Source organism: Eptatretus burgeri, chromosome 7 (genome assembly GCF_056783735.1).
Source record: "Eptatretus burgeri isolate ZD-2024b chromosome 7, Ebu_testis_v1, whole genome shotgun sequence".
Lineage (NCBI taxonomy): Eukaryota > Metazoa > Chordata > Myxini > Myxiniformes > Myxinidae > Eptatretus > Eptatretus burgeri.
Window position 1 is genome coordinate 60189494 of NC_140967.1, and position 23721 is coordinate 60213214.

The window sequence follows — 23721 nt, forward strand, 5'->3', positions numbered from 1 at the left end:
TTGGTGTTGCTTAAGCAGTCTCCTTGGCTATTGGGTACAATCCTGGACGGGTCACCACTCCGACAGTATACCAGCAAGCTGGCACTCATTTTGCCGACTTCGGAAGGATGACAGGCCGAGTTAACCCCACCTGGTATTAATTCAACAGCTGAGCGGGATTTGAACTCAGGACCCTGGGATCCAAAAGCCCACCACCCTAACCATTAAGCTAACACCATACATACATACATACATACATACATACATACATACATACATACATACATACATACATACATACATACATACATACATACGTCTCTTGTCTGTCCGCCTTGTTCACAGCCACATCTTTAAAGCCACAAACTCCATACTCTCGGTACAGATACAACTTTGCACGGGAAGTAACATGGGCTATGTGGCCGCGGCCATAGAGGACGTAAATTGAGGCCAAATTGACCAAGGTAAATTTGTCAAACTTTTTTTTGGTCAAACGGGGCAACCAACTGGTCTCAAATTGAAAAGGCCAGATTTTTTGAGCGCACACAATTAACATTTTAAAAATCCATGAAATAATTTTGAGATTAACTTGAACTTTACCCATCACAATGGACGAGTATTTTTGCTTGCATTTCTCGTCACTGGGGAGGAGTACTTTTGCTGGTGTAATATCGGTCAGCATTTTGTGACTGCATGACCAAATTAATGATTAAAAAATTTAGCCTAAAGTAACCCTTTGGAATGTTATGAATTGTTTTATTCCAGACATCCTGATTGTCAAATTACGAAAAGGACAAGAGTTGAGACTCAGAGCCTTTGCCAAGAAAGGTTTTGGGAAAGAGCATGCAAAATGGAACCCGACAGCAGGTGTTGCATTTGAGTATGACCCTGACAACGCTCTGCGCCACACGCTGTTTCCCAAGCCAGAGGAGTGGTACGTTGTGACTAGGAATATTCTTTAATGAGTTTTGAAATAGTCTGAGATGCACTCCATCCTTTGTGGATAACGGCTGTTCATGATTTGCACTGCAGGCCCAAAAGCGAGTACTCGGAGTTGGATGAAGATGAAAGCCAAGCACCGTATGACCCCAGCGGAGTTCCTAACAGGTTTGGTGCAAAAATAAACAAAGAAACCCCCACAAGTCACCCTTAACTTGTGCATGTCTTCCCTTCATCATTTTAATTAGGCCATTGTGGTGTTCTTCTTTTGTACTCATTTTTTTTTGTCATCTCGTTAGAGATCACCTTATAAAATCAGTCTCGATGTCCGTCCGTTCCTACGTACGTACATACGTCCCCATTTTTTCTTCCGATTTTCTTGATATTTGGTGTGTGGGTAGATGTCGATGAGGGATGCAACAGTATGACCTTTGACCCGATTGAAGGTCAACGTCAACATCACTCCAAAGATGCAAAATTGTCCATTTTCAAAATCTATCTCCTCCGCCGTTTATGATCCGATCTTTGAAATTCCTTCGGATTCTGATAATATGGAACAATATCTAAATTTGTTCAGGCCGGTTTTTTGAAATTCGTCCTGGTTATCAAGTCACGTGTCTTCAAAATTGGAAAAAATCGTCGATGTGATACGGTCAAAAAAAAATTCACCCAATCTTGATGAAACTTGGTATCTAGGTAGGGGTCGATGAGGGATGCACGACGGTATGACTTTTGACACGATTGAAGGTCAAGGTCAAGGCCACTCCAAAGTTGCCAAATCGTCCATTTTCAAAATCTATCTCCTCCGCCGTTTGTGATCCGATCTTCGAAATTTCTTCGGATTCTGATAATATGGAATAATATCTAAATTTGGTCAGGCCGGTTTTTTAAAATTCATCCGAGTTATTGAGTCACGTGTCTTCAAAGTTGGAAAAATCATCGATGTGATACGGTCAAAAAAATTTCGCCCGATCTTGATGAAACTTGGTATGTCGGTAGGGGTCGATGAGTGATGTACGACAGTATGACTTTCGACCTGATTGAAGGTCAAGGTCAAGGTCACCGATGCTGTAAACGTGTGAAATCATCCATTGTCAAAATATCATCCGCTATTTATGACTCAGAAATGCAGTTTGATTTCTGAGGTCCGGTTTCTATCCTTTTGCAGACACATTGATCATAAATGTTCCAAATCAACCGTTTTCAAAATCTATCTCCGGATAACTCAGAAATGTAGTTTGATTTCTGAGGTTTTCTATCCTTTTTACTCCCGGGCTTTCGTCTGTACGTTGAACCAAAAGACAAGACGACATCGAAGCCATTCTAAGCCGATCAGAGATCCACATCAACAGAGCTTCAGAAATGACCGTCACCCCCAACCGGGGGTAATATTTTTGTACTCATTGTACTCATTTTTTTGTACTCAATTGTACTCATTTTGCCGACCTCAGGATGACAGACTGAGTCAACCCACCTTGTGTTAAATAAACAGCACGCCAGGGGCTTGAACTCAAGACCCTAAGGTATTAAGCCAGCCACCTTAACTGTTAAGCGAACACCATGATTATTTATCACTCTGGAATGAATATTGTCAAACAAACCTATCCACTCATCTCCTTGGTCATCCACTGGAAAAAACTGTTTCTTGAGCTTCTAGGCCTCTTCCAGAATCCAAGCCCACTGCACACCTCAACTCCTTTATTCCTCACTTTTCCCATCTATGGAACCACCTTCCAGAGGCTGTTTTATTCTTCCCTTCAGGGCTTCAAGCAAGCAGCGCACCATTATCTCTTCACCCCCAATTCTGACCCATGATCTTTATTAACCTTTCCTTACCCAACCATTTTACTTACTAGTTTCAGTGTTTCTTCCTTCTCTCTTCTTGTTTGTCCCACTGTCAGTTTTATCTTGCTCTTCCATGAGCCTTGCTCCTGTAGCGGGGGGGGGGGGGGGGGGAAGACATTTACATTCTCCTTCCTAATGCTATAATGTTTATTAACGAGCAAGAATGGTTGCCGAGTGGTTTCGCACAAGCATTAAAAGTTTGTTCAACAACCTCTACCTGCCATAGGTTCTACTTCAACGTGGAAACCTCAGGTGCACTGCGTCCAGAGAATATTGTGATGATGGCCTTGGGTGTGTTGAAGAAGAAGTTGAGTGATCTGCAGACACAGCTGAGCCATGAAATCCAGAGTGATGTATTGACAATAAATTAGAAAAAAGATGTACCGGCTGTGTTCGCGATTCTTCCTCATCGTATTTTAGTTCCCCCTTCTCGGCTGATTTTTGCCGTCGCAAGTCGCTCATCGTGGAGTTGGCTTCATGTTTTGACAATTTTTAAGATGAATCCAACTTGTACAGGCCATAGTTGTTTGACTACCTTAGTTAGTGGCTATCTTGTGGTAACAGCTATACATAATCGCTTCAAAGATTGTAATCATCAGTTTATTATTAACAATGCAGGAAAAAAAAATACCCAAGTACAAAGCTTTGTTTTGCAGTGACATAATTTGTTTTTATTTTCAGAAATAAAATGTTTGGCACATTAAATGTACTGTTTACATGGTACAATGGAGCAATCAAAGTTGCAAGTCGATTGAAAACGGTCAATAGTATTTTAAATGAAGCGAGATTGGCATTCAAGTAGTATCGTGTCATTTATTTTGGATTCCAAGCACCACTATGAAGAACATACAGCATGTGCAAAGGAAAAACATTCTTTTGGGTTGATTTAAAAATAAATTTGAGTCCTTATGAACATAGACATCCTCAGCACACAAGGCAAATCTTGAGAATGTGTGTGAAGGCTGAGGATTAAAATGAGGAAGAATGCTCAGTCACTCGTACCCTCAACAATGTGCGATTTGTAACTTGATGTCGGACAGGAAGTTTGGGAAACGGGCTGTCTGACCAGTACCGAGACCGATTCTGATGAGATACAACTTCTCATAGCCTTTCGCAAATTGTAAGAAATCTTTTCTTCTTTTTTTTTTAAATGCCTGAATTGTATCTGGAGTATCTCCAGCAACATAAGCCCAAATCATCTAGGATAGAGCTACAACAGGCTTAAAATACTGATTTTAACACCAGTCTGTAATCCGGTAAATAGTCTTTCAAACCAGGCTGGATGGGAATGTGCTGCAGTTAACAAGCGCTTCGGCAATGTCAGTGCGGGAAAAAAAAAAACAACCCCACAGCTATTTCTCGTGGCGTCATGCTACATAAGAAGAGAAATGCTGAAGGAGTGGTGATGTCACACGGCAGTAGAAGGCAGTGTCTGAGGAAGAGCCAGTGAAGGACCATGTGGTACACAGTGGCTATTTTCCTGGTGACCTGAGGACAGCACATACACACACACCATATTTATTGTTCATAGCATGTGTGCAATTTTATAGTAGTGTTGTGATTCCTGCAAAATGTCAGCCAAACAGTGAGCACAGAAACCTTTTCAGCATATGAAATTTCACATTTGTTACCTCCGCCACCAAAGGTGGACGGAGGTTGTTTTCACCCCTGTGTCTTTGTCTGTCTGTCTGTCTGAACAGGATACCTCAAAGTTGTGGATGGATTCGGATGAAATTTGGTGGACAGGTTGGGTGTGATAAGGAAGAATTGGTTCAATTTTGGTGAAGATCCGGATCCGAGCATTTTAAGTGATTCTCCACCATTGAGTGATCGGGCTAAAAATGATACACAGGGTGTGTCAATAAAAGGTTAACTACTTCAAAACGTTATTAACCAAAACACTGAGTAATAAAACAAAAAATTAACTCGGAAGATGAAAACCAAATCGTGGAGAAATGAAACTCATTATGCATTAATGCGCTTATAGTTGAGATGTTCGATGTGAGTATCCCCATGTTCACAACATGCATTCACATGAATTGTGAAGTTTTCAATGACGTTTCTGCAAGTTTTCATGGTTCCTGTCTGAACATAAGCTTCAACTGCTGCCTTCAGATCAGGTTCAGATCTGGGGTGTTCCTTGTTGATGTTACCCTTACAAGCTCCCCAGAGGAAAAAAATCCAGTAGATTGAGGTCGGGGCTGTGTGGAGACCATTCATTTTCCATACACAAACTGAGAACTCGTCTGAATTTTTGACGCAGAAAGATAATTCTTTTGTTGGCTGAATGCGGGGTAGCACCGGCTTGCATGAACCACTGTCGCCGGAGGGCTGCAGTGCTCATCGATTGCTTCAAGTCTTCGTAAAATGCGTTGACAATCGACCGGTATTGTTCTTGATTGATGGTGACCGTTCTTCCATTTTTGTCTTCAAACCAATACGGCCCAAACACACCTCTGTAGCTGACAGCCACAAAAGCAGTGACTTTCCGACCATTAAGTGACTTCACTTCAACCTCATCTGGACTTTGACTTCCCCAGAAAATGTTGTTGTGTGAATTGACAGCACCATTGACGTGAAAGTGTGCCTCGTCACTAAACCACTCATCGCAAATCCAATTTGGGTTTGCCCTCCATCTTCTGCTGCAGCATCTCACACATGGCGACTCGTGCTGCTTTATCCCCATTGGTCAATTTATGGGCTGTTGTGATGTGGTAAGGAAAGAGGTTTAAATCTTGTTTCATTATTCTTCTGATACTGCTGGGAGTGAGACCCAGTTCAGCCGATCTTTGTCGATGCGATTTCTTCAGACTTTGCATGACTGACTCAAACTCGTTCCATGTTTCCTTCACACCGTACACTTCTTGGGCGACCGGACCTTCCTTTGTTAATGTTGAGAATCGTCCCTTCACTTTAACTTTTTCACAAGTTTCCAAATGGCTGGCTTGCTTGGCTTGTTTCTGGGATTCACTCCATATTCAGTACAGAACCTCGGCTGGACGGAAGCAATTGATTTGGTCTCAAAATACCACTTGACAATGTTTACTGTTTGCTCCATAGAAAAATCATTTTTATGATAGAATCCTTTAGTTATGCTTGAATGACTTCTCCAAAGATCATTGATCACTCCTGCAAAACAAAAAATAATTAAGGTGTTAACTAAAAGTACAAAGGTCATTTGAAGCAGTTAACCTTTTATTGACACACCCTTTATAATACAATATCTCAAAGTTATGGAGGCATTCGGACAAAACGTGGTGGACAGGTTTGGTGTGTTCGAAGGATGAATCTACTCGATTTTGTTGAAGGTCCGGCTGGATATGAGAATTAATTTTTCAGTGACTCTTCACCATTGAGAGATGGGGCCAAAAATGATATTCAGTAAAGCATGATGTTTCAAAAAAGTTGTGGACGAGTTATGACAATACTCGGTGGATGAGTTGGTTCAGTAACACGAACAAGGCGATTCAATTTTGATTCAAGTGCAGATCCAGATCCAGCCGATCAGTGGGATACAAAACAAACTGTTCAGCCTGGCAGAGGTAGGTGGTTTACAGATTGTCATTCTGGTTTTACACTTTTCTTTTATATCTGTGATAATCACAAAAATAGCTATGACGGTGCCCTCGTAATTATTTTGGACACAGCTGTGCTGTCTGTACGTGAGAGCAGGAATGCCATTTGTTTAGTGTGTCACTGCTAACTCGTCTTCTCTTTGGGAAACACACCACCAAGGATCTTTAGCGTCCACAGAGTAACACTGGCAGATAGGACGTCCAGTTTAACATCCACTTGAGGTACATCGAACATTGATGAATCGCTCTGCCTGCAAAATACCAAGGCAAGTTTATAGCTGGGTTGAGATGTGAACTCAGACGGGACAGCTCAGAGGAGAGTGTGCACAGCTCTTGGCTATCTTGCCAGTCCCAGCCTTGTCATAAATAAGGACAATGGAGTGGCAATGGAATAAGGTTAAGTGTTAATAATTCTGATAATTATACGATCGAAAACAGTTGGGCCAATCCACCAAATTTTGCAATCATGTTCAAGGTACCCAGAGGCAGGTCATCATGGACATAAAATAATTCCCCTTCATCACTCCCCCCACCCAGAAAGAATGGGGAGACCATTTACGATTTACACCTGTACGTGTGGAACAGTGCAAGTGGTTTAATTCAGTAACTCCTGCTTGGGGGAAGGGATATGCTATCAACAAATGGGTATGACTAGTTAAGACCCTTACAGAACTAGGGACCTCTCCAACCCCCTGCAACACCACCACCACACCCTCTTTCTTTTCCCAAGCATGTTGCAATATGTTTATGCATTTCATATTTAATGCATCAATTGCTGCTTTTGACATTGACATCCATCAAGGTGAACGTTAAATGTGGGCTTCTTGGTCCAGTTTGCCACATGCTCTGTACTAAGGGGAAGGGAAGGTGTGAGGGAGAGAGCTATTGCAAGTTATAAAAAGGAGATACAATAAATCGGTACACACTAACTCGATATACAAGTATATAACCCATACTAAGTCAGAAATGTTTTTCTAATTAACCTCTGCCATCGAAGATGGACGGAGGTTACTGTTTTCACCCCTGTCTGCTTGTTTGTTGGATTCGCTATATATATATGCTAGATATCCCTTATTGTCGGGTTTTCCGCTGTCTGTCTGTGTGTATGTGTGTCTGCAACGCGAGGCTCCACAGCACGAACCAGCGAACCAATTTCGATGAAACTTTGCCAACATGTGGAATATATACTAGGAATGTGCGCGTTTGAATTTCGTTGCCGAAAAACCGCGTACAGTATTTTCAATACTTGTCCTTCAGTTTTGAATGTAGAGAAATGAGACTTCGGAATTAAACACTTCGAGATATTCAGAAAATTTTACTCGAGCCGATTTTTGATTGAGGTTTTATTTTTCAAATGGTAGTCCTTCAAAAATCAGGTGTCTATTTACCGTCATTTTTATGAGGGGCTTAGGAAAGTGGGCGGAGCGTATGGAAAGTGGACGTGGTTGATGAAAAGTGGGAGTGGTGTAGGAAAGTGGGCGTGACTTATGAAAAATATTGTGACTCAGGAGGTGTGGTCAATCAAGAGCATTGAGAGAAGTTTATCGGGTTTTCCGCGTGTGTGTGTGTGTGTGTGTGTGTGTGTGTGTGTGTGTGTGTGTGTGTGTGTGTGTGTGTGTGTGTGTGTGTGTGTGTGTGTGTGTGTGTGTGTTTGTTTGTGTGTCTGCAACACGAGGCTCCACAGCACAAACCAGCAAACTGATTATTTTTCAAATGGCAGTCCTTCAAAAATAGCGTGTCTATTTACCGTCATTTTTTATGAGGAGTGCCAGTTGGCAAAATACGCAATCGGAAAAATCTTGCCAGGCAGAGGAACAATTGTATATGAACCAATATGTCTTGGCAATGAATCTTCGTCAGTGGATCAGTCACAATGAAAAGCATCGTATCCAGCGCTTCGATCCCAGTGAATCCCTCGTCGCCTTCCGGCTTGTTATCTTGCCAAAACGAAGTTTTTGCAAGATATGTTAGTCAGCTTGTATGTTTTTTTGTTTGTCTGTAATCACGTATCGATCACTCTGCAGAGCACAGTTATCATTGAAAATTTTTGTAACTTCACATATCAGAGTCCTATAGAGGTCCCTTTCAGCGCATAAAATTTTCAAGGTCACTTTGTCGCAGTTCAGGGCAGTCGACGAAACCCTTATTTTTTGAGTAATTTTGATCGGATCGTCTTCAAACTTCATGGGAATATAGTTCATGATCTGGCGCTCAGCTGATTAATTTTTGGTGGCGATCGGCCTTGACCTTCATGGTTAGCGCTGGAGGTCGACAGTTTTTGACCCCAAGGTCAAATTTTGAAATCTTAGATACCATATCGAGTAATACCTCATATGAAAGCGCTTGATAAGTGCTTTCCAGATCTGTCAAAAGTTTGACGCTCTGACGTCATGACGAAAAAACTGATTTTTTTTTCATGGTTACTCTGTAGAACGATTCTCATCGGAATCTCTCGTAGGCAGATATTCCTCAAGGAGTCGCTCCTGGTGGATAGCAGCTCTGTTCACCTCAGTGTGACCTTAAAGAAGTCACACGTGGTCACCTTTTGGCAAGTTTTTTTTTGTTTGTTTGTGAACAGTATTACGGAAAAAACTCCTGGACGGATTTTGACGAAACTTGGTGGGGGGATTAGGTATGGTCTTCCTGTACGTGTGAATGTTGTGTGAATTCACTCGGTCAAAACAGCTTGGGATTCCAGGAACAATATAACGTCATATAGGCTATATGGCATTTCGCACTCCTTGGATAATTATCCATACTTTGATAAAATCAGCGTAAAAACAAACTTAAAAAATCATCGACTCAGCTTGTCATCATTCCTTGTTCACTGAAAGATGTCACTGCTGACCCCCATCATCATAGGCTCTGTGGTCGCAGGATCCCCCAAAGAGGTGACTTGAGGTAAATGATGATGTGGCAGGATGACTTCCTTGATGGTGACATGATTATGGCATGGTGAGCAGACCGATGGTCTTCCATTGTCGAGAATGTGCATACAATAGGCCTCCACTCACTCAGGACTTTGGACACCATCCAGACTACCAGTAGTAGTAGTAGTAGTACCCAGAAGCAGCAATGAGGATTGAGAAAAGGGATTAGGAATAATTGAATAGCAGTGCACAAGCAAAAGTTATGCCTTAAAAATGTTTTTTTGCCAAGGATCATGCCATTAGATTTTGTACTTGGTCTAAAGTCCAATATGGCCACTATGGCGGCCATTTTGAAAAAAATATTTGAATTTTTGTTTTTGCATTTCTACATGTTTTAAATGATTTCCAACAACAACAAAAAAATTTGTTAGAGAAAAAAACCCAGAAATTTTACACCTTTTTTTTCAAAAAAATTTTGATTTTTTTTTTGGCATTTCTACCTGCGCGTCGAACTAGTTTACTTTATTCAATCGTGGTTCAGTAGAGTCTGATCCGTTTTGACCGACAATGAATAGGATATCAGGTTCACTTAAGTGACCCAGTAGTATTTGCGGCAGAGGTTTTGCACTCTGCCGAGTGCTCCCCTCTAGTTCCATCTGCTTTCACTTGAAGAATAAACAAACACTGGCATCCCTTGAACTTGAGTGTTTCATTCCTCATGCTTTTTGAATGGTGTGTGTGCCATGTATAGTTCTTGGCAAATGAACAAAGGGAGGGGTGGTGGAAGAGAGAGAGGAAAAGAGGAAAAGAGGAAAAGAGGGAGAGAGGGAGAGCACTCGGTCAATTTTCGGCATGTTTTAACATTTTTTTTTTCCCCACATTTCGAATCTCCAATTAATTTATTAAAGTGGAAGTGGGAAAGAAAGCCACTGTTGAAAGACATCTGGTTGTGTCTGATTTGTTATTTCAGTAATATTTACTTGAATTTGCTTGTACTTTATTTTTTTTCTGAACATTTTGGCCTCAAGTGATGCCACAAATACAATTACTGGTTGCATATATTATTGGAGCTGGCGAAATAGCCGGTATGATTTAGCTCTGTCAATGCGACCCAAACACACCTCTGAGCTGTCTAGCCTGTTTGAATCCCCACCCAGCTATAAACGGTCATTATGGTGTTTCACAGGCTGGGCAGGGTGATTGATCAATGATTGTGCCCGTCCCTCGGATGGACGTAAAACTGGATGACCCATTTACCGGCATTATTTGGAGGATGTTAAAAATACCTCGGTGGCTTTCCTGAAGAGTAGCGAGTTATCGCCAGTATCCTGAACAAGTTACAAATTCCTGCACATTCAATGAAGTACCGTGCGTTGGAATGGTAATCCTAGCCAAGAAACTTCTTCGGCAGAACCGATGCTTTACATTGAACATAGTACACAGACAGACAGATATATTGTTAGCTTTTCAAGAAAAAGGGAGGGGTGGGGATGAGGTTTCGTGGTTTAAGTCAGGAAGGAGGGATTTTTTTTTTTAAGTGATGGATTAACAATCGGTGCCTGTTGATAAATGAAATGAACTGTATTCACAATCTTGAGTTTCACTACCCTATAAACTGCCACAAACCAACGAATCTGTATCCCATTGTACTTTTACTTGCTTTGTTCTTTCAACTCTATTTCCTTCATCCTATTACTCATATTTACCTTGCATACAGCATGCATTGAAAAGCATTATACATTACAAAACAAACTGCACTATACTGTTGTATGGAGGAGAGGGCATGCATATCTCAAATGTGTTAAGATAGCATTGACCGTGTGCTCGAGTAGGTTAGATTTCTTCCATGTAACGATGGACACATTCGGCTAATTTATCCTGTTTATATGTGCACCGAAGAAGGCTGTGTTGTTACCGATCGACATTAGCGTAGGGCTTGGATTGTAAATTTTATGCACCATACTGTTGGGCAAGGATGAGAGGTAGATGAGCGCAGGACTGAATATCGCTTTTTGCACAGACGCATAACCTTCCATATACATAACTGGTCCTGGCTTCAGCGAATATGTAATGGCGTTAAGGCACGTACATAAACTGCAATCCTGGTGTTTCACATGCAGGACGAGGTAAAGTGTGCGTCGTTCATCGGAAGGGTGTTAAACTCACATCCATCTCACAGCACTGGTCATCCGAAATGTTAAATATCCCACCGTTTCCTTCATGAAGAAGGCAGCTGTGAGTTATCGCTGGCATCTTGAACAAATTACAAATTGCTGCCACCTTCAGTCGAGCATCAGGTTGGTTTGTGAAATATTTTAGGCCAACATTCCCTAGCCGATCCCAAAAGGTGGGAATAATTCCATTACATTTGGACCATACTCTGCACCGAGCATCGATCGCTACTGCCGAAGCAGTCTCCTGGGCTGTTGGGCACAATCCTGGACGGGTCGCCACTCCGACGCAGGATACTCGAATGGCTCAATCATCCATCCCAACAAGCTGGTACTCGTTTTGCGAACCTCAGAAAGATCACAGGCTGAGTCAACCCCACCTTGTATTAATTCCACGGCTGAGCAGGATTTGAACTTTGGACCCGAGGATCCCAATTCTGCCACCCTAAGGGAGTAATTGACTTCCTGAAAGTAGTAGTAGTAGTAGTACCCAGAAGCAGCAATGAGGATTGAGAAAAAGGATCAGGAATAATTGAATAGCAGTGCACAAGCAAAGGTTATGCCTTAAAAATGTTTTTTTTTTAAAATTTGCACACTGTACAAAGCCTATTATGGTATTTTTTTTTTTTTTTACTTACCATGCAAAGTAGCCTTGCCTGCTATTCACATTGGGTGGATGGAGAAAAAAAATACAACTTTGAAAATTCCACCCTGTACCAATCAACTATGGGGGTGAATATTGAGAATTTGAATTGATGGAAATCTGACGAGTCTGTGATAAGGTTGATGTCGCCACTCTCACGGTGATACCGCACAACACAAAACACTACCGGAAGCATACCGTATGTAATCAATCACAACGATGCATCCGAATGGTTGACTGCGCTGTGCAGCATACCACGGTTACGATGTTGCTGTGTGATGTGCCACCAGTAGGCACTACGAGGTAGCATCACAGCTGGGCGTGTTGCCAACCGCTCAGCCTGTCCCAGCAACGAGAATGACAAAAATAACGCACGACACAGCCTGAATGAATATGTGCTGATGCAATCAGGTTAAATCAGATCTTCACTGAAGCAAAATAATGGATGTGTCAATTGCTTCTTATAACGCCCGTTGTCTGAGTAATCGTCCATTGTCTCTTATCCTTGTCACACCAATGCAATTCACCTTTGAGTGATGACACAGCTGGTTGCATGAGGTGAGGGGTGAGAGTCAAACCTGTCCTTGTGCCTCCAACTGTTCTCGGCAGCGTTGTTGCTGAACCGCAATAGCGAGGGTTGCTGCATGCACATGCTGGTAGATCTGCTCCCCGAGGGGTGTCTCAAACGTGAACAAACCCTCACCTGTGTGGCACGACCTGTGTTGATCAAGACACGTGTAAAGTGTTTACCAATAAGACCCCACCACAATTACAACTCTGAAGCCACTACTTTGGAGAAACTCCTCCAAAGACAATCGATATCATCGCTCGTCTGTTGTGCCCCTTGCTGACCTGCCAGCTTCAAATGTGAAATGTGATGCATCTCTTCCGTATCTGCGCAGAGACGAGAGAGGCCAGGAGAGAAGCCGACGCAGGGGATCTCCAGAATCCCACAGGTGGATGTGTTCAGGTGCGATTTGTAGCCGACAAGCACCAGATACGTCCAGTGCCGAGGATGGGAGCAGAATCACTGGAAATCGTTCTTGGTGGAGAGGAGGAGCAAGGGAACAAAATTTAGAAAGGACTAGTCAGAAAAGAAAGTTGTGCAAAAATGAAAAGGTGGAAAATGTAAAATCATTCAATTATGTCGGATGGAATGCAGGTTCAGAAGAGATAGGAGCAAGGATAGGGAAGGTGAATGCATTTGACATCACCACAATGTTCAAAAGGTTTTATGAATGTGATACGATAGCCCAAGACGCGTGTAAATATGTCGTTTAAATCTTTCAATATACAACAAGAATATATAATTTGGAATAAAATATGCAGATGTATGTTATTTAAATACACACCCCATCCTTCTGTGGAACTTTGTCATCTCGGATGTAAAACTTTATTTTAAAACCAGACTCGGTGCCATTATGGTTGGAGTGTTCACTACGAGTGTGTGAAGTTGGCAGGACAAACCCGATCCCAGCCAGGTCATACCAAAGACTTTTAAATGGTGCGTGCTGCTTCGTTGCTTGACACCCAGCGTTTAAAAAGGATGGAGCACGGACAAACAAGCACAGGTTGGCATTCCATGGTGAGCGGAGGAGGATTTTTTCCTGAATCGCCCTGTTGACTGCGGACAAGATAATAGCTCCAGCACCTGGTGAGCTATGGGAAGTTACGTCATTGAAATCAAGGCCGGTGTTGGCTTGCGTTATATGCAGGTGTGTGTGTAATTTCTGTAACAGCTCCTCCATGAGCCTTGGCCCCTGTAAAAATGGAATTAAAAGTTTTAACCTATTTTTTAAAGCTGCAGAAAAAAATTTCTTCCGCTTTAGCACATGTTTTACTTTTTGTAAAAGCAAAAGTAAATACATGTAAATAAAGATGGGCAAATTGTGCTGAATTTGACTGCAGTACAAACTGATAGGAGAAATGGATATTACAGTAATGAAGGAATGAAGATGGGGGGGAAAGGACAAGAATATTAGGACAGTGTTGTCCTTGTATTTTGAATGTTGGCGTGGCAAATACAAGAGATCAAAAATAAGTGTGGATTTGTTTCACCTTGCTGCTCCCGCTGTGCTCCCGTAACCAAGAGGTCTGGTTCTCCCCGTCCAACCCCGAACGTGAGCCCCAATTCTCCTTGTGACAGCACTTTGCACCAGGCCTCTGCCTCACGCTCTGCCAAACAGTATTTATGATTATTGGTACCCACACAGTTATATAGTCCATCCACATGTGTTGCTTCACCAAATAAGCTGATGATGATGATGATGATGATGATGATATCCCTCAACACATCATACAATAGACCTGAAACGGCAAAACATCCACCAGCAAAAAGCTTCATTCAAAATGACCAACATTGACATGAATTTGATGTACACCAGTTTGAAAAAGAAATTATATCTATTATCTTCTTTTCTGCTTTGTCTTTGTGTTTCCTTATAAATTGGATTTGGTAGTCTGTTGCACTTTTCACGTACTTGGCTAATCCTACAGTTGTCATTCTGTATGCTTGGGCGAGTTCCATCAGACCGCTACCTGCTTCTCGTCTCGGCAGGTACATTCTCAGGATGCATTGATTTTTGTAAAACATTTTGTGGATGGTGAAGAATTTCCTTGTTTTGATATGTAGTTTATTGATCTCCGCTTGTGGCCAGTTTATTCCACAGATGCACTGGAATACTGGCATTGCGAGTTAGTCAATCGCTTTGATTTTGATCCTTGGAGAAAGGTATGTTTTCAGCATCAGGCTCGTTCTACGCAGGTGTTATTTGGCAATTATTTTGTGCCTTTGTTTGTGGTATTTGGTGGCCCTCTTCTCCTCCGAGGTGTTTGTATGATGCTTTGTTATCTAGCTCCTAAATTGCTGTATTTGTGTCGATTTTTATGTTGTCCATCGTTGTTGGTCTACCTTGTACACATGTGCGCTTGTCACACTTATCTCGGCCAAATTCCATTTGAATATTGTCAGAGTACCATTTCACGAATTTGAGTTATTCGGCCAATTTTTCATCATTTGGTGCAGAGTTTTAAATCATCCATGTACAGTAGATGCATCACCTGTCTTGTCTCTTTGGACATTCTCTTATTTGACATCAGGGTGTATCCATGTCCTTGCTCATCAATGAGGTTGCTCAGTGGTTCCAGGGCAGGGCAAAATAGGAGGGGCGAAAGGCTGTTATAAATATACAAGTGCAAAACCTGCATGCAAATTTTCCTTCGTAAAATTCCGTAGCCAAGTCTTTATTCTTTGGAGTGCAACAAAAAGACCCGTCGGCCTCGCCGCCGTAGGACCCATGTACCTGGAATTGTTGCCAAAAAATGCAAGATTTACCTGATAGTGCAGAGAGAATATCCTTTGGGGGTTTTTTTGTTAGTATTTCAATGGGACAGAGATCCACTTTGCCTTCCATCTGTCAAGTTTGATTGAAATGGCAGCCATATTGGATTAAAGAAAAACAAATTGGATATCCTTTTCTCCAAAATCGCTCAACGAAAAATATTTAAACTTGGCATATGTCATCACCTACCCCTGAGGTCTATAAGGTGATAATGACGATGTCATCAGTGAAATGGTATTCTAGCCATAATTGGTTGAATCAAAATCCTTGTCCAAAAAAAAAAATATATATATATATATATATATACATATATCAACCTTCGTCCAGTATCCACACCCCTCACCCCGCGACTCGTCACATTTTGTTGTTACAGCTTGAATTTAAAATGGATTAAATTTTTAAAAAACTGTCACTGATCTCCACAAAATACCCCACAATGACAAAGTGAAACCGGTTTCAGAAATTTTTACAAATTAATTAAAAGTGAAAAGCTGAAATGTCTTTTCAACCCCTTGTCAATAAGTATTCAAGCCCTTTGCTCAGACACTCCAAATTGAGCTCAGGTGCATCCAATTTCCTTTGATCATCCTTAAGATGTCTCCACAACTTGATTGGAGTCCACCTGCGGCCAATTTCATGAAATTGGACATGATTTAGAAATAAACACACCTTTCTATACGAGATACCACAATTGACATTGCACGTCACAGCAGAAACTCCACCACAAAATCGAAGGAACTGTCCATATAACTCAGATAGAATTGCGAGGAGGCATAAATCTGGGGAAGGGTATAAAACAATTGCTAGAGTGTTGAAAGTTCCCAAGAACACAGTGAGCTCCATTGTTAGGAAAGGAAAGAATATGGAACTACCTAGACTCTTCCTCGACGTGGCCGTCCGACGAAACTGACCAAAAGGGAAGTGACCAAGAACCAAATGACCACTGATAGAACTATAGAATTCCTTAACTGAGATGGGAGAACCTGCCGGAAGGACAACAGTCTCTGCAGCACTTCGCAAATCTAACCTTTATGGGAGAATGGCCAGATGGAATCCACTCCTGAGAAAAAGGCACATGAGAGCATGCCTGGAGTTTGCAAAGAGGCACGGAACAGACACTGAGAGCACGAAGCCAAAGATTCTGTGGTCTGATGAGATGAAAATTGAACTGTTTTGCCTGAATGTAAAGCACTATGTCTGGTGGAAACCAAGCACAGCTGATCAACCATCTAAATTCTAACACCATCCTTGAAAGGAGTGAAATACAAGCAAATCCTTGAGGAGAACCCGATTCAGAATGCAAAAGACCTTAGACCATGGCAAAAATTTATGTTTCAACAGGGCAATGACCAAAAGCATACAGCCAAAGCAACGCTGGAATGGCTTCAGAACAAGAACCTGAAAGTCCTTGAGTGGCCCAGCCAAAGCCCAGACTTGAGAATCTGTGGAAAGACTTGAAGATTGCTGTTCGACACTCCTCATCCAACTTGACAGAGAAATTTTGCAAGGAAGAATGAGAGAAAATCCCCAAATCCAGATTATATATATATATATATATATATATATATATATATATATATATATATATATATATATATATATATATATATACACATATACACATATATACATACACACACACACACACACACACACACACACACACACACACACACACACACACACACACACACACACACACACACACACACACACACACACACTACCGGGCGTAGTGGCGTGCGCCTGTAATCCGGCAACTCGGAGGCTTGGGTTGGAGGATCGCTTGAGGACGGGGGCTCTGTGCTGGGCCGCGCTATGAGAGGGTGTAGGGCAGCCCGGAATCATGGCGAAACCCAATCCTTATCCCTGTGTCGCAAGAGGCGACAAGGGTTGCGTCAGGAAGGGCATCCGGCGTAAAACCTGTGCCAAATCAGAATGTGGATCATAACGGTTGATCCGCTGTGGCGACCCCTAACGGGAGCAGCCAAAAGACAAACAACATATACACACACAAACACACACACACACACACACACACACACACACACACACATACACACACACACACGTTGCAGCCATTGCCTGCAAACCTACTTCCTTTAATCTAGCTGCTCCTACTTTTCCAACAATGGATGGAGATCCTCAATGCAAGACATCAGATCAGAGCCATATCGCGTGCTTTTTGATATGATCTGGCACCCTGCCCTGCTCACCAAACTCTCTTCCTTTGGTATCCAAAGCCATCTCCACTCATGGCTCACTACACAGACTTCCTCTCCTGTCACAGTCAACATGTGGCCCTCAATGGAGTTCTCTCATCCCCTCTTCCTGTCCAGGCTGGAGTTCCTCAAGGCAGCGTTCTGGGCCCTGTTATTTTTCTGGTTTTCATCAATGATCTCTCTGACTCTCTGGAAAATTCTCTTTATCTCCTTGCTGATCACTCCACCCTCTGTCATACCATCTGTCATCCCTCAGATCGGCAAGCAGCAGCCTCTTCACTCTGCAGATCTGGATAAAATCACAAGTTGGTCCACCACTTGAAACATGTCTTTCAATCCTGACAAATCTCACATGCTCACTATGTCTCTCTGAAAGGACCATCTGGAAAACCCTCCATCTACTTTCTCAACAATCTTCTTGAAGAAGTCCTTTCATTCAAGCTTTTGGGTCTCACGATCTGCCATGATATTTCCTGGGAAAGCCACATTTCCAACCTGGCCTCCAAAGCCAGTCACCGACTGGGAATCCTCTGTCGTGCAGTCCTTCCTCGGCCCACCTGAACTTCTGACCACATACAAAGCTTTCATCCGCAGTCTGATGGAGTACTGCTCGCCCCTCGGGGCTGGTGCTCCCGCCTCTCACCTTTCTCGGCTTTATGCTATGGAAACCAAGGCACTTAGGATCATTGGTATCTCCCTCATTGAGGCTGAGTCTTTGGGTCTCTCACTCTCTCACCACAGGCAGGTCAGTGGTCTTTCTCTCTCTTCTACCATCTACTCTCTGGCCTCACCACTCCCCCCCCCCTGCTTTGTCTGTGATCTGTCATGCACATGTCTGGCCAGACCGGTGAAAAGTGCGCTCACTCTCTCGCAGCAGAGATGATGCAACACATGGGTGGAGCATAAATACGTATGAGGCAAGACATGAATACGCATGAGGCAAGACATGCATGGAACATAATATGCATTTTACATTCAAATTTGGTCACATCACACTCCTCGCTTGGTTTATGTATAAACCACTACAGCGATTGATTGAGCAAAGAGAATTATGTGAACACGAGAACCAGGGTAGCCACCTTAACTCAAAACATTGTCAAATTGCTATTGACCATTATCAAAAATGAAATAAACTGACAACAAAGTACATCATATACAGTCACTAAATTCATGGACAGGGACATAGTGGAAAATAACATGAGAACATGAAATTCACAAACAATAGAAACAATGAAATAATTTACTCTTCCCCCACTGGTATAAGCAGTACAACCTCAGTTACGGGTCGCAGGTATATATGGGGTTTGCCGTCCTTCATGGTGTCGATTCGTACTTTTCGGACCCGACCGTGCATGCAAGACATTGTCTCAACCACACGTCCATAGGGCCAGTCATTCCTGTGCGCATCCGCCTTCAGCAGAACGATATCACTGACACATAGGTTGCATTTCTTGAATTGCCATCACGTACTGGGCTGCAGGGTCAGAAGATATTCATTGCGTCATCATGACCAGAAGGTATTCACCAAATGCTGTACACGTTGCCACTGATAGCTCAAGATGTCTGTAGGATGACCAAAATCACCTGGTGGTGCACGAAGAGGCGTTGTCTTGAACTTCCACTGAGAAACGTGTGAACGTTCATGCTTGGTCGCTAATGTGGCTATGGAATGAAACTCTGGATCGTTAACCCACTCTACAGCAGGCAAAGTGGGCTTAATAGATAGCTTGGGAGCCCACAGAAATCTTGGAAAGTCTCAGTGATCCTCACACACATGGAAACAATGGAAAATTTGCTCGACATTGGCCATGATGGCGATGGGTTCCTGTCTGAAATGTACTCATACCCCGAGGAGACCATCGACAAGGACTGGACCAGGAAGTAGTGCCTTATTTTGTGAAACATCATTATCGACGGCATTGCTACCTAACACCACACAAATATTGTTAGGTTTGTGTGGATGGAACCCAGCAAAATGAGGAAAATACAATTGCGGTCATTTTGTCTCTGTTCCTGGTTCAAGAGGCTCAGCATGTCCTTTGGAAAAGAGTTTAGCCATGAAGTCCACTTACTGCTGTTTAAGGGCTGGTTTCTTATCCAGAAGCTTGCAGAAGGACTTTAATCAGTTGATTGCAAGGGGTCGATTGTCTGGAAGTTTTACATCATCTCTGAAGGGTAACAGAGTCACCAAATTGTCATTGTCCTGATGAATCCGTCCTCCATGATCACGAGAAAATGGTCGTCTTCTATGGAGCGACTCAGCTTGTCATCATTCCTTGTTCACTGAAAGATGTCACTGCTGACCCCCATCATCATAGGCTCTGTGGTCGCAGGATCCCCCGAAGAGGTGACTTGAGGTAAATGATGATGTGGCAGGATGACTTCCTTGATGGTGACATGATTATGGCATGGTGAGCAGACCGATGGTCTTCCATTGTCGAGAATGTGCATACAATAGACCTCCACTCACTCAGGACTTTGGACACCATCCAGACATACATCGCCAATTATCACCCATCCAAGGTCCATACGCCGGAGCATTAGGTGGTCCATGCCGAGATTCTCTGACCTTAAGCAGCTGAGGAGAATCTCATCCAATTAATAGAAAGATGGACGCTTCTGGGGCAGGGTCGGGAAACATTTCAGCGATAGGACGTATATGTGAGTGGAGCCTTGTGACCTCTGGTGTTGGATTTACAAGAAATAGCATTACACTCGGTTGTCTCTGGGAGCAGCAGGTGGATGATTCTATCGAACGATTTGATGACTGGATTCCTGACAGACCTACCAATGGCTGCCATAATTCCAGAGCAGGTTTTGAGTTCAAGGGGGACTAGATTATTTGGCATACTGAAGTAGTCAGAGTTTGCTGCGGCCCAGAGACTGATTTCATCCAACCCAGCATCAGTTTTAAGAAAGTTTCAGGATTACCAGCGATGAATCCTTTCACAAGAGATTTTGGAACGAGACCTTCCAGTGGATCCATTATGACCACAAATGTCCGTACACCTGTTAATCACCGAGGGTCGTTCCTTGCCATGCTTTCGAAGCCCATCCGACACTCTCAGGGTTCAAAGAGACCCTGATAAATTGCCTCCCTGCCGGTCAAGGGTAGCACAACTGGCATCATGAAATGCTGAGCAACGACGGGTGCTGTCACACCGAGAACAACACAATTTTACTTGACATTCCTTGGCTGAATGCTTAGTCACAGAGCACATCTGGTATATATTTTCCATTGGTTAAGAAGGATGAGTGTGGATTGCAATGTTTTACTTTGAATGTTCTGCAATGTGCAAGAAGAGGATTTTGGTCCTGTGAATAGGACAGAATTGTTGTGGATCTTCCATTCAGCGATGAATGTGCTGATTTTCAGAAGGCAAGGAATGGAGATATAGCCAAAGCTGCAAGTCCGGGAAGGGAACCATCGTTTTTGGCGGCCTCTATTTCCTCGATGGTGTCGCTGAACTTCTGCAAAGTTTTGCGGTCATGAGGAGAGACAAGGCAAAAGCTCCAGCTTGTTTAGCAATGATTGTGTAATTGCTTCATTGCAGCCAAATCTTTCTTGAAGGTGCTTCCAGACCTGCTCCAAATCGACATCAGGGTTAGAAATGTAGACTCGGTTAAGATGCTCTACAAGTGCTTTGTATTCTGAATCATCAGTCATATGTTGAAGCATGAGGTTGAGTGGTTCATGAGATGTTACCACACATCATGTCCTGAATTTCTCAGGCTCATCGTAAAAAAAACAGAAATTCTACTTGAAACTATGTCTCAATGAGACAGATAGTTTACACAGTCGTGCATGACAGGCATCACTGTTGGCATGATTGATGGCTTGACTTCTCGAACTAATAATGAATGGCTAGACACTGGTAATGTTGTTGCCGGATGCGTGGCGTTTGTCCTCGCTGCATATACGGGCACAGCATGGGTGTACATTTGATTTGGTGAGAAATACCCTGATTGGTTGTCAGTTGTAATCCCACTGGATGGCGACGTAAGGTCAGTAGACACAGTGGGATACCGAGCGGTCTTAACCAGAGTTGGGTTTGTGACCCACAAGCTCATAACAGGACACGTTAAAACAGTAGGGGTTGATGTGCAGCCATGACATGTATCATTGTAGAAGGATGATGACACGACTGTTGTGTGCAACACAAGAGTTGGTGTCTGGTGAGTTTGGTGCGATAGACGAGGAGCTGGCATCGTGTTATACTGAAGACAGAACTTGCCTGTTAGACACGTTTGATGTTGATAAGTTCTCCATGGATGCTGGTGCTGTAGCGTTGACAGCTGGTGAAATTGGGTCTGCCTGGAATGACATTGGTTCAAGTGACATCGCTGGGTCAGCACATACCCAGGTATCTGGTGGAATACCTTCAGTATCATCTTCAAATATAAAGGATGATGACAAAGACATGGCATCCCTGGACAAGAGCATTCCCACCTTCTCCACAGGTGTTGGTAATCCAGCTGCCGAAATGTTGTTGAATCCACCCCAACACAGAGCATCAGCCATCACTTCCAAACAGGCCTTAATCTCAGCAGCCTCTTCCTCCCACTTCATCTGTTTGAGATGTATCTGGTGCTGTGTAGCTTTCAATTGTTGCTGCATATCTCGTTGCCTTTGCTGTGCAGCCGATCGTTGCTGCATCTGTTGTTCTTCGAGTAGCAATCAAGCTTTGTCCGATTTACATCCCATGGCAGCTCTGACAGAGGCCTCGACTGCTTCTGCTCTGGCTTTCAACATGAGCGAAGAGCTGGAAGAGTTGGATGAACGAGCAACAGACCGAGTGTGAGGTTAGCTCAACATGGCAGCTCTCGACGAACCACTGGAGCCAGCGACAAACCACGTAAGTAGCGAGCTCCTCAACATGGCGGCTGTCCTTCCTCCCGGAGGCGAGATGAGCGAGAGTCAGTTTTTTTTACTGTCCTGGAATGGCCTATTTGTCCCAATTCTTGAATAAGAATGCCCAGGTTGTTCAACCAACACTTGCAGAGTTTAAAATCACTTCCTTATTTAAAATACTACAAATGCGTCATGAAAAACCATGCCCTTTCCAGATACATGCACACATCCGACCAGACTGGGGAAAAGTGTGCTCGCCCTCTCAAAGCGGAGATGACGTGACACATGGGCGGAGCATGAATACGCATGAAGCAAGACATGTGTGGAACATAATATACATTTTATATTCAAACTTGGTTACATTACACTGCCAAAGCAGCTTATTGGCAAGGGTTAGACTGACTGGTTTGCCATTGCCTTCCCAGCAGTCAGTCAGTCAGGGTAGGAATTTGTAATTTGTTCAGGCTGCCAGCAATAACTTGCTTACTGTTCGCCAAGTACACAGTTGGATATTTATCATCCACCAACGAATGCTGACAGACGGGACATCCAGTTTAACACCCAACCAAGGGACGGCCACACATTGATGAATCATCCTGCCGACGAGACAATTTATAGCTGTTTCTAGCTGGGTTGAGATTTGAACCGAGGCCAGACACCTATAGGCCATCCCACTAGCCCAGGATGGTAATGGCAGCATTGAAATCCTCTGCAAAGCACCACAATGTGTAGCTCGCAAAACTGAACGAAGTTCGGAACATGTCATGTGAGTGGGGAAAATGAAGACCGAAGTGGAGCGTGACCCGCACCAGAGAATAAACAATGGATGAGCGAGACAGATTAACTTCGAAGTTTCAAAACAAATGTAATAACCTAGCTCCTTGGAGAAAAATCACAGAGTTTGGCAGTGATGCTGACCGGATTTATATGGCCAACTTTGATGTCATAATCAGTTTGGTGCATGCAGAGTCCATTCTGGGACTTGCACAACCTCTACACTAATACTTGCAACGTGATGGCTTTTTGATTTTGATAACTTTTTGATTTTTATGTTGCCAAAACGAAGTTTTTGCAAGATATGTTAGTCAGCTTGTATGTTTTTTTTTTTTTTGTCTGTAATCACGTATAAAAAATTCTGCAGAGCACAGTTATCAGCGGAAATTTTTGTAACTTCGCATATCAGAGGCCTATAGAGGTCCCTTTCAGTGCACAAAATTTTGAAGGTCAAGGTCAAAGGTCAAGGTCACTTTGGCGCAAATCAGGGGAGTCGACGAAACCCTTATT

General features: G+C 43.0%; 2 protein-coding genes across 3 annotated transcripts in view; one reads left to right on the forward strand and one right to left on the reverse strand.

Moving 5' to 3' along the window:
• The window catches only part of POLR2C (RNA polymerase II subunit C), a 40660-nt gene extending 37192 nt beyond the window's left edge, over positions 1 to 3468 (forward strand). The window contains exons 7-9 of the mRNA XM_085888693.1: positions 745 to 913; positions 1012 to 1086; positions 2990 to 3468. Of these exons, the coding sequence (XP_085744819.1) occupies positions 745 to 913; positions 1012 to 1086; positions 2990 to 3134 (389 nt within the window). The 3' untranslated portion in view covers positions 3135 to 3468. The remainder of the gene's footprint in view (positions 1 to 744; positions 914 to 1011; positions 1087 to 2989) is intronic.
• Positions 3469 to 3720: 252 nt separating this feature from the next.
• Positions 3721 to 23721, reverse strand: part of LOC147023358 (docking protein 5-like) — a 41552-nt gene continuing 21551 nt past the window's right edge. Inside the window, exons 4-8 of one of the 2 annotated variants that reach the window (XM_085888692.1) lie at positions 14081 to 14197; positions 12875 to 13064; positions 12601 to 12739; positions 12221 to 12362; positions 3721 to 4251 (exon numbers count right to left, since the gene is read on the reverse strand). In XM_085888692.1, coding sequence (XP_085744818.1) covers positions 12234 to 12362; positions 12601 to 12739; positions 12875 to 13064; positions 14081 to 14197 — 575 coding nt within the window. In that variant the 3' untranslated portion in view covers positions 3721 to 4251; positions 12221 to 12233. The remainder of the gene's footprint in view (positions 4252 to 12220; positions 12363 to 12600; positions 12740 to 12874; positions 13065 to 14080; positions 14198 to 23721) is intronic. The other variant, XM_085888691.1, reaches the window with a different exon arrangement.